Below are 14,498 nucleotides of genomic sequence, written 5' to 3' on the forward strand. Positions count from 1 at the left end.
CAAACATGAACATATACACATTTTTGGAAATGGAAAGAAAGAGACTCTTTTCGCGTATGTGCGAATGAACTGTCGAACGAACGTAATTGTTATTAACTTTTCACCGGCATTTTTTTCACTCTTTGTCCACAACCTGGATCTTCGAATTTCAATACACATTTTTATATTTCAATATTTATATTGTTCTGGACTGTATAAAAATGCAAAATAATTTTTAAACTTGTGAAAGCTTTAACAACAATTTTTATTATAACAATTTAATTGTATTTTATTTATTATTTTATAGATTAAAATTTATCTATTAAAATTTACTATAAAAAATCGACTGTACTATTAAAATCCAACATTACGAGCTAAGAGTTCAATTAAATGTACTGTCGCTGTTGATTAAACATTTAAAAACGAGAGGTACAATTAGATATATAATTGTAATTCGTTTTATATTTAAGTCATTCATAGTCAGTTTTTATGTTTAAAACCATTTATAATCTTAAAAATGTCATAAATCAATCACAGAGCCGAATTAGTGCCTTAAGGGGAGGTTTGGAGGGTAAAAAAATCGATTTTTTTTTTACACTTTTTGCATCTCTAAAGTATGTAAAATATGCCTGTAAAAGGATTTTGCAATATTCAAAATTTTAAAGCAATTTATCACTTGTTGAACTGGATCTTGCATCGGTCGAAAATCAAGATATTATACGTAAAATAAGCGAGAATCAAAAGAAGAAGGATTTAAATGAAGCAAAATTTAAAATTAATTTTCTTCAAACAGGAGGAGAAATTGACTTATAGGCTAGGAATCGTTGATTAAATTAAGTTATAAAATATGTTATAAAATATGTTAACAAAAAGTTATTATAAAGTAAAACTTTAACCGCGTTTTTCTCGTTTTTCAAACTGACGGAAAATGTACAGCTTCAATCATCCGATTGACATGAAGTTTTTTCCTACGAAAAATAGATAATTTTTATGGGGCTATGAACTTAAAAATGCCATAAATTTTCCAAAATAATTATTTCTTTGAATAGATTGAAAGCGAAAAAAAGTTCGTGAAAGTTGACTCTTAATTTCAAATGGTTGCCATTCTGTAAATTTTAAATTTTTTCAAATAAATGAGGTTTATGGCCCCACAAATTTAATACATTTTAATTCTAGAAAAATGCCTATTACGGTCGAAGCTGGATCTTCATTGCTTTCAATAATTCAATCTTGAATTAGTAATATACACTACATATGTATTTATATATACAATATTGTAGTCTTTTCTCTCAATATTGTAGAACTGCGCGCCGAATTGTTTTTCCGGATTATAAACGCAATTAAAAGTACTCTAATAATCGCGAATTGAATTGACAAGCAATTTAATAATTTGGTGCTACCATCAAACATCATATTATAAAGATGTTAATATGTTGAAACTGTTAATAAATTTATTGCGAAAAATATTATCTCAGCCGGGACTTGAATCCAGATCTCTTGTAATGGTCTAATGACTTAGGACGCTCGTATGGAATAGAGATATGGGTTTCTGGAATCAGAATTCCAATTAATGCAACTAGATTTTTTTTTCAGAAAATTTCTGATTGAAAATGAAAAAAATAATCAACATTTTCTGGTTAACTTTATTATAATTATAGTTGAGAAAACTAGATTCTGATTCATGGATCAGAATCTTCTAATTAATTCTAATTAATACATTTTCAACTAGAAATTTTTTTCAGCGCACATACATCGCACTCATTAATAGTCATATAATCACTTTTCAGTATTTTGTTCATGATAGTCAGACATAGACATAGACAATTACAGATACATGAGAGAGAGGAGAAAAAGATCACGTGAATATTCGGTGGACAACATACGGTTATGTAAACCATATATATCGCCACGGAAATCTATATTAATGACAATTCTATAATTTCGGTACATAGAATTGCGCGTTTGTTAAACCGCATGTATAATGTTACCTTTGACCATCAGTACCTAATTTGGTGCCCGTAGGGAGATCAAAACTCGAATTGTATGGAACAGAACAACCTTTGTTTTCTATTATTATAATGAAATATTATTTAAGAAATGTAAATGACGAATATTGTCGCCTTTACAGTTGGAAAATTTGCATTAAATTTAGCATATTTCAATTTGAGTATCCCAAATATCTACTCAAATTTTTTAGTTAATTTAACACAAGATAAATATTTGTAACACAAATGTTATATGAAAAATGAATACATAAACGTAACACTGACACAATTTATAAACAGTCATATTTCTCCATTAAAATTAACATTAACACATTTTATTCATTTATCTTATAACATTTTAAAAAATATTATTATATTTATATGTTATTTGTTCTAAATTGTGTTATTTTAACACTAAGAAAATTTTATTCTAAAATTATGTTATTTTAACACTAAGAAATATTGAACATCAATTTAACAGAAAATTTTTATTTTTTCAAGCACAATTGCATATTAAATTATCACTCGAATATGTTAAAAATTCGACCCAAAATTTTAGTATTGTGTTGTTCGTTTTTAACACAAATAGAAAATATCTTTTATCGTGTATGAATTGGAACTTCAACACGATTCACATTAGCCAAAATAAAAATTACTTCGAATTATAAAATATATTACAATTTATGCAAAATGCCAAATAGTTTTTTATTTTTTAAAAATCGGATTGTTTTCTTGTATTTTGCAAAAATAATTCTCATGAACTTAGGAAGATATTCCGCATACTGTACTACGCTATTTTAGGTATTATGCAAATGACTGCGTTAAATTCGAGCGAGGAACCAAATCGCGCTACTGTAATACGTATTAAATTGAAATAATACGCACTAACTAAATTGAAATTAACTCCCTAAACACTGGTAAATTCATTATCGGCACGTAATAGTATCGAAATGCGCGCTGACCGATCCATTTCGCGTATCAAAGGAAGTATTAAATCCCGACAACCAATCGCTCTATTACGCTTAACATCGATACCCATCATTTCGATGCGACCGTATGATATATATTGACCGTGTGTTTGTTCAGTAACTGGCGGCACCACGGCGAAATATCGTCGCGGATGAAAAGGAATGGGAAACGGAGCGGAAAAGCGCGTAGACGTCGGGCGGCGTGCCAAGCGGCGCCGTTCCTTTAATTGTTAGCATATTTTAACCGTAATTTTCCTCTGTTCCAGTTGTCTGAGCCCGAGATCTGCGTTCTTCTACGAGTTCCCTCCTAACGGTAAGTCGCGCCTAGACTTCGCAGCTTCATTTGTCTTTGTTTAAGATTTAGGAGACGCAAAAGAGAAAACGCGAACTCCGTCGCTTCGTCCCTCTATCCTTTCATTTGCGAAACGAAACTGGAATACTTACATGAGTTTACAAGTGCTGTTTCTGTCGAATGGCAACCGATATATATATATATATAGCTATCTAAATATTAATACGCTATTATTAACGTAATATTGTATTTTTATTTGGTGATTAATTCAGATCAAGTCAGTATATATATATATATATATATATATATATATATATATATATCGTTATTATATATCGCCATTAACACGAATAGGTCGTTTGAAAGAGATAACTCCATCGATCGTGAATTACCCTACTAACCGTAATTTGCCTATGCACTTTAATTGCTGAATAATAAAGCAAGATGCTGAATAGTAAAACGCGGCGTTTGCAATTAGGGACGTGTGTGTAATTAGCATATCTGTTTTAAAATATCATTACTCTACCGCTATTATCATTAGGAGCAAAATATATCGGTTTTTTTGCCCCTAATGATAATAGCAGTAAAGCAGCTTATTTTTACATGTCTCGTGTTATTAAGAAATACTTTACGCAAAAATGTTGCATTACCTTTATGCTTGGTTTAATCACAATAGCATTAATATTATGTCAGTATTAGAAAACCTCAATTATCTCGTACATTATGTTACTTCCATACTTTCGACTTTCCATGACAATTCAACATAAATCACGACTAATAGAGGACCATTTTGAACACGGAATCCTCAATTATGTTCTTTCTCTTGATTTATTCGACATACTCGTGGCGTAGAAATCATTTTACGAGAACGTAGCAACTTCGTAATGGATTGAGAAAACTACACTAAAGTACAAGACTTACGAAAGGAACCAAGCCACATTAGATTTGAATGCAGGAGCATTATTTAATGCATTGATTGCATGCTTTGCACGATTCTCGTGGCGAGGGCATGCATACGAGGATACGAACACGATTTCCAAAGGACTAAGGTATCGTTCCTTCGTGCACGTCTCTACCAATGAAACATATCTAAATGGTCTAACAATGGAGCAATTGCGAACGGACTTTGCCTGCCATCCTCAGTATTGCGATGTGCAGCAACTGCTATGTCGTTATATAGGAATGTACGAGATAGAATCTTGCAACACGCGCCTTTGAATGGCTATCGGTAGCCGATTACCATTTTTTCACGCAATTGGTGTCGTATTCTGCACATCGGATAACATTGTTGTCTCGCGTCTCATTTGTTATACAATACACGGATAATATCGATCGACGAACACGTACCTGTAATCCCATATTCAAACCAGAAGTTCATCGATGGCTTAACTTGCGGTTGCCCATAACTCTTTAAACTTCTTAACATCAAGAATAATAATATTATTATTCACGAATCTATTTATAGTATTAAAAACTTAAGAGATTATTTTCCTGAAAATGTAATATTTGCACAAATAATAGGAATATTCTGTTCTTGCTCTTGAACGCAATGTAGGGATGATAAGAATAATATAAAGATTAGTTTTCAGTTCTTAATTTTTATAATATTATACAATTTTTTTTCTCTGTAAGGCTCGTATTTATTATCGCTTTCCTCTGAAGATTCAGGAGAAACAAAACATTTGTCTTAAAATTATTTGTTATATTTGCAATCATAATTCGATTGAGAAATTCAGACGAAGTTTATTTCAAGATACACAATTTAATTTTTCATAATTCAATAATTTTTTAAAAGAAAATTATTTGTTAACAGTGTTTGAATCTTGCAATATTTTTTAGGACTGAGAAGAGTTTAAGAGAAAAATGATAATGTTGCCGTGCATAATTACTATGCAAATCCTATATTAATAATTAATTAGAAACAGTTAGAAATTATGAGAAATAATAAGTAGGAACAACAGAACATTAACTTGAAATGTCACACGCGATTATTTTCTATGAATAATTAGTTACTATCAACAACATTTCATAGTTACAATCGATGTAATTAATTAACTCTGGCAATTGATAATGCATTGTAAATGCATTTATTATTTATAAGAGCAGATATTTCGTGCGATTATAAATTATTTTATTATGTTATTTGTACAGACAATAGTTTCTTTAACGTACTGTAGTTTGAATCGATCCGGGGTCAATTGATGACGTCACATGCTCTACTTTGATTTCTGATTAAACTAATTCATGACCCTTCCGAATTAATTGATTAATCCTGAATTAATCCAAATTCACTGCAGTCGAAAACTTTATTAGATTCTAATGTCCCATATCACGTTCTGAATTTTCTGTTGACTTAAACATAATTCATTCAATACTTTCAAATTGAGAGTACGGAGTAATAAGTGAATCGTTGGATTAAGTAATTAACGTAATGGAAAACCATGATATATTGGTTATCTATAATACATAAATTTTTTTGTATATTGCGCCTGCAATATTAGATTTCAATTTTACAATTTTGGATGATCGTCAATTTGATTTAATTAATGGCATCATATTGTATTAAAACGTTATTTTTAAACTTTTAAATTATATTTTATTTTTTAACTTTTCTGTTATAAATGATTTTTAATTGAATGATATCACGATACATTTAATTAATAAATATAGTTATAAACACGTATTTTAATGTTTGTCAACTGGATAAAAATTCAGCATTTTTGGATTATAGAGTTTTATATGTATATATATATTTTTTTTTTATTAACTTTGTAATCCGTAATAGCAAAATACGCGTTGCGTGTAATTAACGTCGGGCATACCACAAAGTGCTATGCGATTATTCTGGTGATTACCACACGCGATCGTAATTAACTCTGTTTTTGAGAGTATTGTGGATGCGATGAACGAATCTGAGAGGAGGAAAAGGCCTGGAAGGCATCGAGCGATGACAATGCAACCATGAAATGAATAAATATAACATTTCACAGAGCTATATTATACACAATTCATAGTAATCGTGTTTTCATATTCAGTTCAATATAGTCTCAATTAACCTTTGATCAAAGTGTGATCATTAAACTATCTCAAGGTAGAATTTTATTATAAGTTTCTACTTTTAGATAGTTCAATGGTCAGACTTTAATCAAAGATCAATTGAGATTATATTCAACTTTTACGGATTACGAAGACTAAATGTGAAAAAGTATATTGAAAAAGTACGAAATTCTATGATTGGAAAATGCTGAATTTATATACTCCACAGTTGAAAACGTGAATTGAAAAATTAAAAATACGGATTTACGTGAATATGCTTATTAATTATCGCATTGATGTATCGTGATATCATTTAAAGTACTAAATATTCCATCTGATTCAAAATGCGTATAATTCGTGTGACCGTTATAAATATGGGTCTTCATGTATTCCAATATGAATTTCCGCATCTGCTGCGTACGATAAGGTATTTTGAATGAATATTTACTGCTATCTGATATCATTCATATATCGTATCGTATAAGAAATATTCGAAGTTACGATTGTATTTTCCTTCGAGGCATGGCGCGGCGTTCGGGTCCACCACCGATTTTCGCCGGTGAGATACACGCTCGAGAAGGTAGTTACGTATATTACTAGCGCACATGCAATCGGCCTTGCACCCGGGAGAGAAGAAATAAAATCAAGACGGGAAACGCGCGCCGTGGCGCGGCGGAATTTTTCGAGATATCGAAAAACACTTTAGATCTCGTATTGGAGAGGCGGAGAACTGGAAGAGGACGGTAGGACCGAGCGATGGGGGACCTAGAGCGTTGATATTTCATTTCTATTGACTTCTACCACCACCTTCATACGCGTTATATCTTTTCTAGCTATGAATACATAATTGAGATGGAGTTCTCCCTTCTTTCCTTCTGTTTACCTTCCTGTCTTCTTCTTCTTCCCCTTTTTCTCACTTTTCTTTTCCTACATATTACGATAATACACTGAAAGAAAAGATTGGTTGTTGCAACAATTTAGATAGTAAAATAGCATGTAAATATAGCATAGCATTTTTAATCGGCTGCAGCAACTAGTCTTTTTTTCAGTGTATACTTATCTTTAACAGTGTCTCATTTTCTATTTTTGTCTCTTTAAAACCATTCGAGCTTTTGATTATTCATTGGGTTGAATTTTTTATATTCATTGAACAAATTCGCTTTAATTTAATTTTTTATTGCTTCTAAAATTTTAATTTTTTCTGGAATGCAGGGTGATCTTAATTTTACAAAAGCATTGATTTAATTAATTTTATCACAATTTATTCAGTGAATATATTATTACATATATTATTAATTCGATTTAGCTAATTTATTCGAAAAAACGGATCTGTTCGTATAATTTGTACAATACTGAAATAAAAAATGTATCTTCTTTACGTATATCTTTCATTTATACAATGTATTAATTTGTCTAAAATATTTAGTACATTGATGACACTACGGAATGTTTTATAAAAATATTCTACATTCATACGGAATCAAATATAGAGAGAGGAGTATATATCATAGCATAATAAATTTTCTTTCTCTTTCTCTACTATGATTCCTGTAACCTTTACAGGAATTACTTAAATTCCAAAATTCCTCGAGCCGACGTGTTCAACGGCGAATCATTGACACCCCTCGTCTTCTGGCGTTCCTGACCAGCGACGAGCTTCTCAGGCGCCCTCGTGAAATTCTCGACCCTACCCCTCATAGCATCGTACAGTACGGCAGAGATACTACGCTGAAATGTGGGGACTAATCAGTTTAGGGCGGAAACGCGCGAAGCGGCGCACGCTTAACAGTAATTCCGTGTAAGAGACGTCGATGCCAGGATTGCTGCAGCACTTAGCAGTTGTCGCGTAGTACACAACGCCGGGAGACCAACCGGAGCCGAGACCAACCAGAACCGAGCCCGAACCTCGAGCAGGGATTGCCGGGATACGCAAATACTCTCGCGCGGGTTGTGCTTGCTTGGCGAAACGCGCGGACTGTGAGAGAGCAAACCTGTTTGTCTGGACTGGAATCCAAGTAAGAGGCGAGCGGCCAAGCAGAGACGCGACGATATGTGTGTGAGAGAGAATGAGAGAATGAGAGAATGAGAGAGAGAGAGAGAGAGAGAAATTAGGGAAGTGCGCTTATCCTTGTATAGCATGTGTATCGTGCTCTTCTCAGATAGTAATGCGCTACACCAGTACCGGTATCCGCATGGGGATGAATGGTAATGAATGTATCATACGTTTGCGCATCGTATGTCGAATTTGTCGAGATCACGTGCGCGTTTTCGCTTTCCGAACAGGAACAGCAACGAACGGAACCGAAGAATTTCTGTCATTATAGATATCGCTTTCGTTTATCAAAAGTAACACAACTCGAAAAATTAATTTTCTAGAAAAGGGGAACAATATTTTTCAACTTAACAGAAAATTATGGACTAATCAAATACTATCGGTAAAAAGAATATATTCTTAATATGTATGGTTAGGTATAATCAGGTATAATATTTGTTCCACTGTCCTTAGAATATCTTGTTTGAATTGTGAGGATTTTAACAATTTTTTATGAAGTTAAGTTAATCCATTTATAATAATTGACAAGGTAATATTTACTTAATTCATGGCAATAACTTGAAAATCTGCACGTTATTTAAGTTATGTCACTTTTGGAATAAAAGAACAATATGTATATATAATTGAGGATAGTCGTTAGAAAAAGTATTAATTGCTGATACCTTATTATTGGAAAATAAGTTGTTATATCTTAGTAAGATTTTTTTCCAATGATTGTATAAATAATTGATTATCGCTTTGTGATAAAGGAGTTTTTCGTAGTTACTTTTTGCGCGTCAAAAAAGGAAAAAGAGACTGCACCTGCCGTATATATCGATTAGAACAATATTCGCGGATCATTGTTGTAAGAACATTGAATATTCCTCTGTGACGAAACGTATCGCTCCTGCAGAGTCGAATCCAGCTAGACTGATGCGTTTATCCTTCGTGCAAGTGCATTTTGCCAATGTCACGTTCCGCTTATTGTGACGGAACTGATGATAGTGTGTTGCCCTTCTCGTATCTTGAAGCCGTTCTAAAATTCTGTATACTACAAGCGAGCACTGTTGAAATAAAAATAACGATATGTGTTGTGAATCACTATTTTTTACAGATATGTAACTGGTGCTAACATTTTATCTTAGAATTTTATCCTTTGAAGTAATATTAAATGGCGTGGGAAATTTGCTATTAATAACAATAAAGATTTTATATTCAATATATATATACATATAGACGCTGTTTATACAAATGGATAAATTGCATCTTGAAAAGATGTTATAAAGACATATAATGCATTATATGCATGATGCTTGAATTGATAGTCGTTGCAAATCCAATTGCTGGAATGCTTACTCAGTGGATTGATTCCTTGGCCACTAAATACAGCGATTGCTAAATACGCATCTGTGGGAAAGCAGATCTGGTCCGTCTGGATTGGAACCACGATAGAGAAAGCCGTATTTGTGTACCTTGCCGTGAATTGCTCCAACATACCGTGCTTTCATTTAAAATCCAAACGATGGCGATTCCATTTGTATTCTATGACGTACGGTTAGATTTGTCGTCTCGTGTAAAGTTCTGTATTCCATATACACGGTGACTCACAAAGAATTGGTAATTTTTAAATGTAAATGAGGGGAAGATCCAATAGAAAAGATATGAAAAGAAGAAATAATCTGATTTTAAATCTTTCAAAATCTGCATTTTTCCGTACAATGTAACGAAATGATGGTATAGAGAGACGAATTTATGCATATCAGATTAATTGTGAGATTTTTTTTGCCGAAATTAAATTTTTTTTACGTTGATCCTTTGAGAGTGACCCGAGCAGAAATAAATTTTTCTCACTAGTATGAGCGGACTCCTTTTTGATTATTTTTCCGTCTCTTTTTCCGTTTGCTGCGAAAGATGTGTGATCAGCCCTCGGGCTTTTGGATAACGACGCGGCAAATTGCGACTCCATTGGCCGTTTTTCGCTGCTAAAGCCGATCGAAAATACATTCGGCCAAAGTAAAGAGAAAAAAGGAAGTAACTGAACGCGTTTTCTCGAACGACAAACCCAACGGCAAGGCTTTTTAACGCAATTGCTCTCTGACGGCCGGCGCGCGTCCTGACTGTGTTTCCGTACGAGCAATTGAATCACTGCCGGCAATCAACAGGAACTTTCGCGCAAAGAGGAAAAAGCGAATCGCATGGGCGCTCTGCAATGATTGCCGTAACACGATTTATCCGTCGCGATTCGCGGCCCAGTTATTGTGCTTTTAGCGATGTTGCTTTGGCCGATTGGTTTTTCATCTCGAATGATGTAGCGTGAAAAGGGATATAATAATCTGAAAATGTAGCGAAAAATAAAGTATTGTTTTTGAGTTCTGTTTTGTTCTCGTTGGCGCATATCGCTGAAAGAGTAACGTGATTATAGTAGATTGGTGTTACATGACTCGATGAAATTGACCGAAAGATCTATCATATTTTTATTATTTTTCCACAATGTCGACACTTCGATCAGCGATACTTTATGGCCATTACGCAGTATCAAGAAAGGAGCTATTTTTCTTAAAGATGCTTTCACAGCGAGAGGAATTAAGCTCCGTATATTAAAGTGAAGTCGAGTCCCTTAGCGAGGTGTAGGTGATAAAGCGGCATAAGCTTAACTTTCTTAGTGGCACATCAATTGAATGATGAAGGTAATAAAAAGATACGAGTATATGCTTTTAACGCCATCATACTACTTTACGACTTATAGCGCTCCACCTTCGTACAAAGCTCGTAAAACAAAGCACCGCAAATAAGGAAACTTGGGTAAATAGAGCAGTTTGCGCACGATTCCTCAGCATATCTCATCCTTTCGCGTGTTGTGTTTCATGGACGTACGTTTATCTTCAGGATTCAGATTGGGAGATTTTTTAAATTTGGAAGAATCTGGGAAAAATTTTGCGCGAAGATATAGGGAAAATATTGATAAAATTTTTTTTTTGATGAAACGTTGAAAACATTTTAAGTATAAATGATTAGCGAAAAATTTTTTAAATATAAAAATATTAAATTTTATCTTTTCCTATTACTGATATCAAAGTTGCATGATAAATATTCCGATAAAACATTCAATATTGCTGAGGTTTTTTTGTGGATTTAATTCTCATAAATATATTCTTGTCAAATTTATTAACTCTATATAAAACATTATCAATCGTAAATTTTACAAGTGAACAAGGTCATTGAATGCTATGTGCTTTCAGTGGTCATCAGATCTAATTTGTCAAGTTAGACTAGCAAGGACAAACGTTTAAACGTTTAAAAATTTAATTAACTATATATCAATATTATAACAAAGAGTATAATAAGTGATTTTAATTTTTAAATTTTTTATATTATTACATATTTTACTAATAAGTGTTATGAGGAAACATTGAACTACATTTCCATTTTAAGATTGAATTTGATAGTGCATTTATGCTTTTTTTTTTAAGTTAATAATTACGTTTTTTGTTTTTATAAAGACTTAAAAATATTTTTGTCATTTAAAATGTAACATGTATAAACATTTTGTTAATTAATTTAAAGAGTAACCTATTCCATTGTGTGTGTATGTAAAATTTACGTATCGATAGTAATATTATATCAAACAAAATATCACGGTAACATTAATGCAAAAAGTTTGCTGAAATTAAGACTTACATATTTAAATAGCGGTAAAACGTGGAAATATTAATTTTTAGGAGAATGTAGCCACGCATCGTCGGAAATATCCATGTCGGCACCACTTATTGTACGTATTATATATTAAACGCGAAAATACTCGTATCGCATTTATTTGTTGGGATGTCTGGCGGTTCGATCAATCGCGCAATGACTAAGCGATTTGCGTACTGACGGTGCTTTACGGATGTAGCTGCAAATATTCTATTCAAGCTCGTGCAACTTTCCCCGTCCTTTGCAAAGTCACGGAGCGACGTGTCGGCGAAGGGATGCGCTCGTTACGAAACAGACGGGCGACGTGGACGTGACGGGAGGGCGGTGTAACGTAGCGCGGCGGAAATTAATAACTTCGATACGTCCGTAATAGCCGTGTTTCCGCTAACAGCTACTCGAGGCCGCGCTTTTCACGACGCCGCGCCGTGTCGCAGCGGAATTCTCTCCCCCTCCCCCCACCTCCCCCGATGAACGTTTACCATTGAAACATCTCCATTTCAAATGCCCGCAAGGGGAAATATAACATCATAAATCATCGCCCCGAACGCTCGCGGAACGAGCGCGCGCACGCCAGTAGGGAATGCGTTAATCTAAGAAAGATTGACGTCCGGCTTTCCAAGCAGGATATAAAGCACGACGCCGACGCCGACGCCTCGTTTCGCGTTCCTCGCCCAACCGCGATCGTTCTTCCGTTGTGCGCTTTGCGCATGTTAATCTTTTCGCGGCTCCGCGATTATGATAGGATACTTTCTTCCGTGAATGATTGATAAGCGAACGCATCTCTTTCCCCGTGCCGTGCTTTACTTTAAAAGTAAAATAAATCGATTCAACGCGAAGGATAGGTTCCACCATCCCATCGCGGGAGAATAGGTTTCGAGGTACTGAACAAATAAGAGACATTAATAAAACATTAGTCCATATCTAATTAAATTTTTAAGATATAATTTAACAAAATTGTTCTTTTCGTGTACAATTTGCGACTAATTGACACTCGCCGCAATGCCGATAACTGCCTTGCCGTTGAACATTGACCGTCGTCCAGCGCAACGGAATGCAATCGAATTATCGTGAGCTCATCACCGACATTTCTCTCACTCTCTCTCGGCCGACGCGCTCTGTTCTTTGTCTCTCACCTACACGGTCGTTCTCTCCCATTAAACAATACCTTTATGCAAATCATCCCGGCTTAATTGCGACTGCTTTGCATGCGTGGGTTATCCGCGTGACAATCATGGTATCGCGATCGCCAATAGTATCGTTCGCGACCGCAGAGACCTACCCACGTCGTTTCCCGGTGCGCTACCGTACGTGGAATACAATGATGTTTTGTACGAGATACGAAGAATCTTCGACGACGGCGTCATTACTACGAAACATTCTCATTATCCCCTTATCCGCATTCCTGGCTTCTTCAGAAACGCACCCGACCGGTATTATTGTCATTATGCATCTTCAGAAATTAGGCACGCATATTGTTCGGCGCGTAACGATTTAATTTTTGCGTGAGAAGAGGGTCGAGCAGGTGAAACTTATTCTTTGCGGCATTTACCGGAACGCGGTGCAATTTAAAATGAAAAAGAGTAATAACTTCCTCCGTAAAGTGTATACAATTAAGATACGTGATCAAAGATCGTAATCTTCTTAACAGAATAGCATGGATATACTTGCATGGGAAGCATTAAAAAATAATGAGATTCTGTAATAAAATTAATCAGATAAGTGTAAGGCAATGTATCTATAGTAGGCATAATGTATCTACTGTAACATGAATGATTGAATCATTATTACTTGCCATTGTAGACCAGCTTTTGCTGTAATAAGGTGCAAATGTCGGACATGACATTTACCTTGTTAAACATCCCTTCCATCCATTTTACTTTTTAATATTGTGTTTATAAAACTTGATATATATAATATTTATAAAACGATATTATTATATTTCCCCGAGATGCTCAACACGAAAGAATAATTTTGCTAAAGTATCTAAAAAATTAGGTAGATTTAAAAATAATTTGTTGAACCATCAAAATAATTATGTATGTAGAAAACTCAAGTATGATGAGCTCTGCTCTAAAAAATGTTGATATTTTAGCAACTACAGTTTGAGTGTTACATAATTATTTTGCTGGTCCAACAAAATTATTTTCAGAACTTTATTCAGCTGAATTTTTAGATACTTGGCAAAACCGTTCTTTCCGTAAAAACATCATTATATCTCGCGAACATTCCTGTAAATAAGAAGTATTTCGCTTCCAATTAAAACAATAGTAGACACAGGCGTGAATTGCAGAAAGGAGCACAGCAATGAAAAGTAATCGTTTCGATAGCGCAAACTCACGTCTCGCCGCAACCTCTTTGCAAAAGGGTGCAAGTGCTTCTTGTACTTTGAACCTCGTCACCCCGTACTTGGCGGACACGTCGCAAAAAAAGAACGAGCGAGTCTTATACTTTTGTGTACGCACCACCTTTCTCGATACGATGGTAGTCATGGCAACGACACAGACAGAGCTCCG

The 14,498-nt window shown here is 34.3% G+C and overlaps 1 protein-coding gene across 6 annotated transcripts in view; it reads left to right on the top strand.

Annotated features, from left to right (window-relative positions):
• Positions 1-14,498, top strand: part of LOC105150439 (uncharacterized) — a 364,524-nt gene that overhangs the window by 287,321 nt on the left and 62,705 nt on the right. For all 6 annotated transcript variants that reach the window (XM_087410153.1, XM_087410155.1, XM_087410154.1 and 3 more), the window contains exon 4: positions 3,199-3,245. In XM_087410153.1, coding sequence (XP_087266279.1) covers positions 3,199-3,245 — 47 coding nt within the window. The remainder of the gene's footprint in view (positions 1-3,198; positions 3,246-14,498) is intronic.

The sequence above is a fragment of the Acromyrmex echinatior genome, chromosome 10, assembly GCF_024713525.1.
Source record: "Acromyrmex echinatior isolate Ae372 chromosome 10, ASM2471352v2, whole genome shotgun sequence".
NCBI classification, from domain to species: Eukaryota; Metazoa; Arthropoda; class Insecta; order Hymenoptera; family Formicidae; genus Acromyrmex; species Acromyrmex echinatior.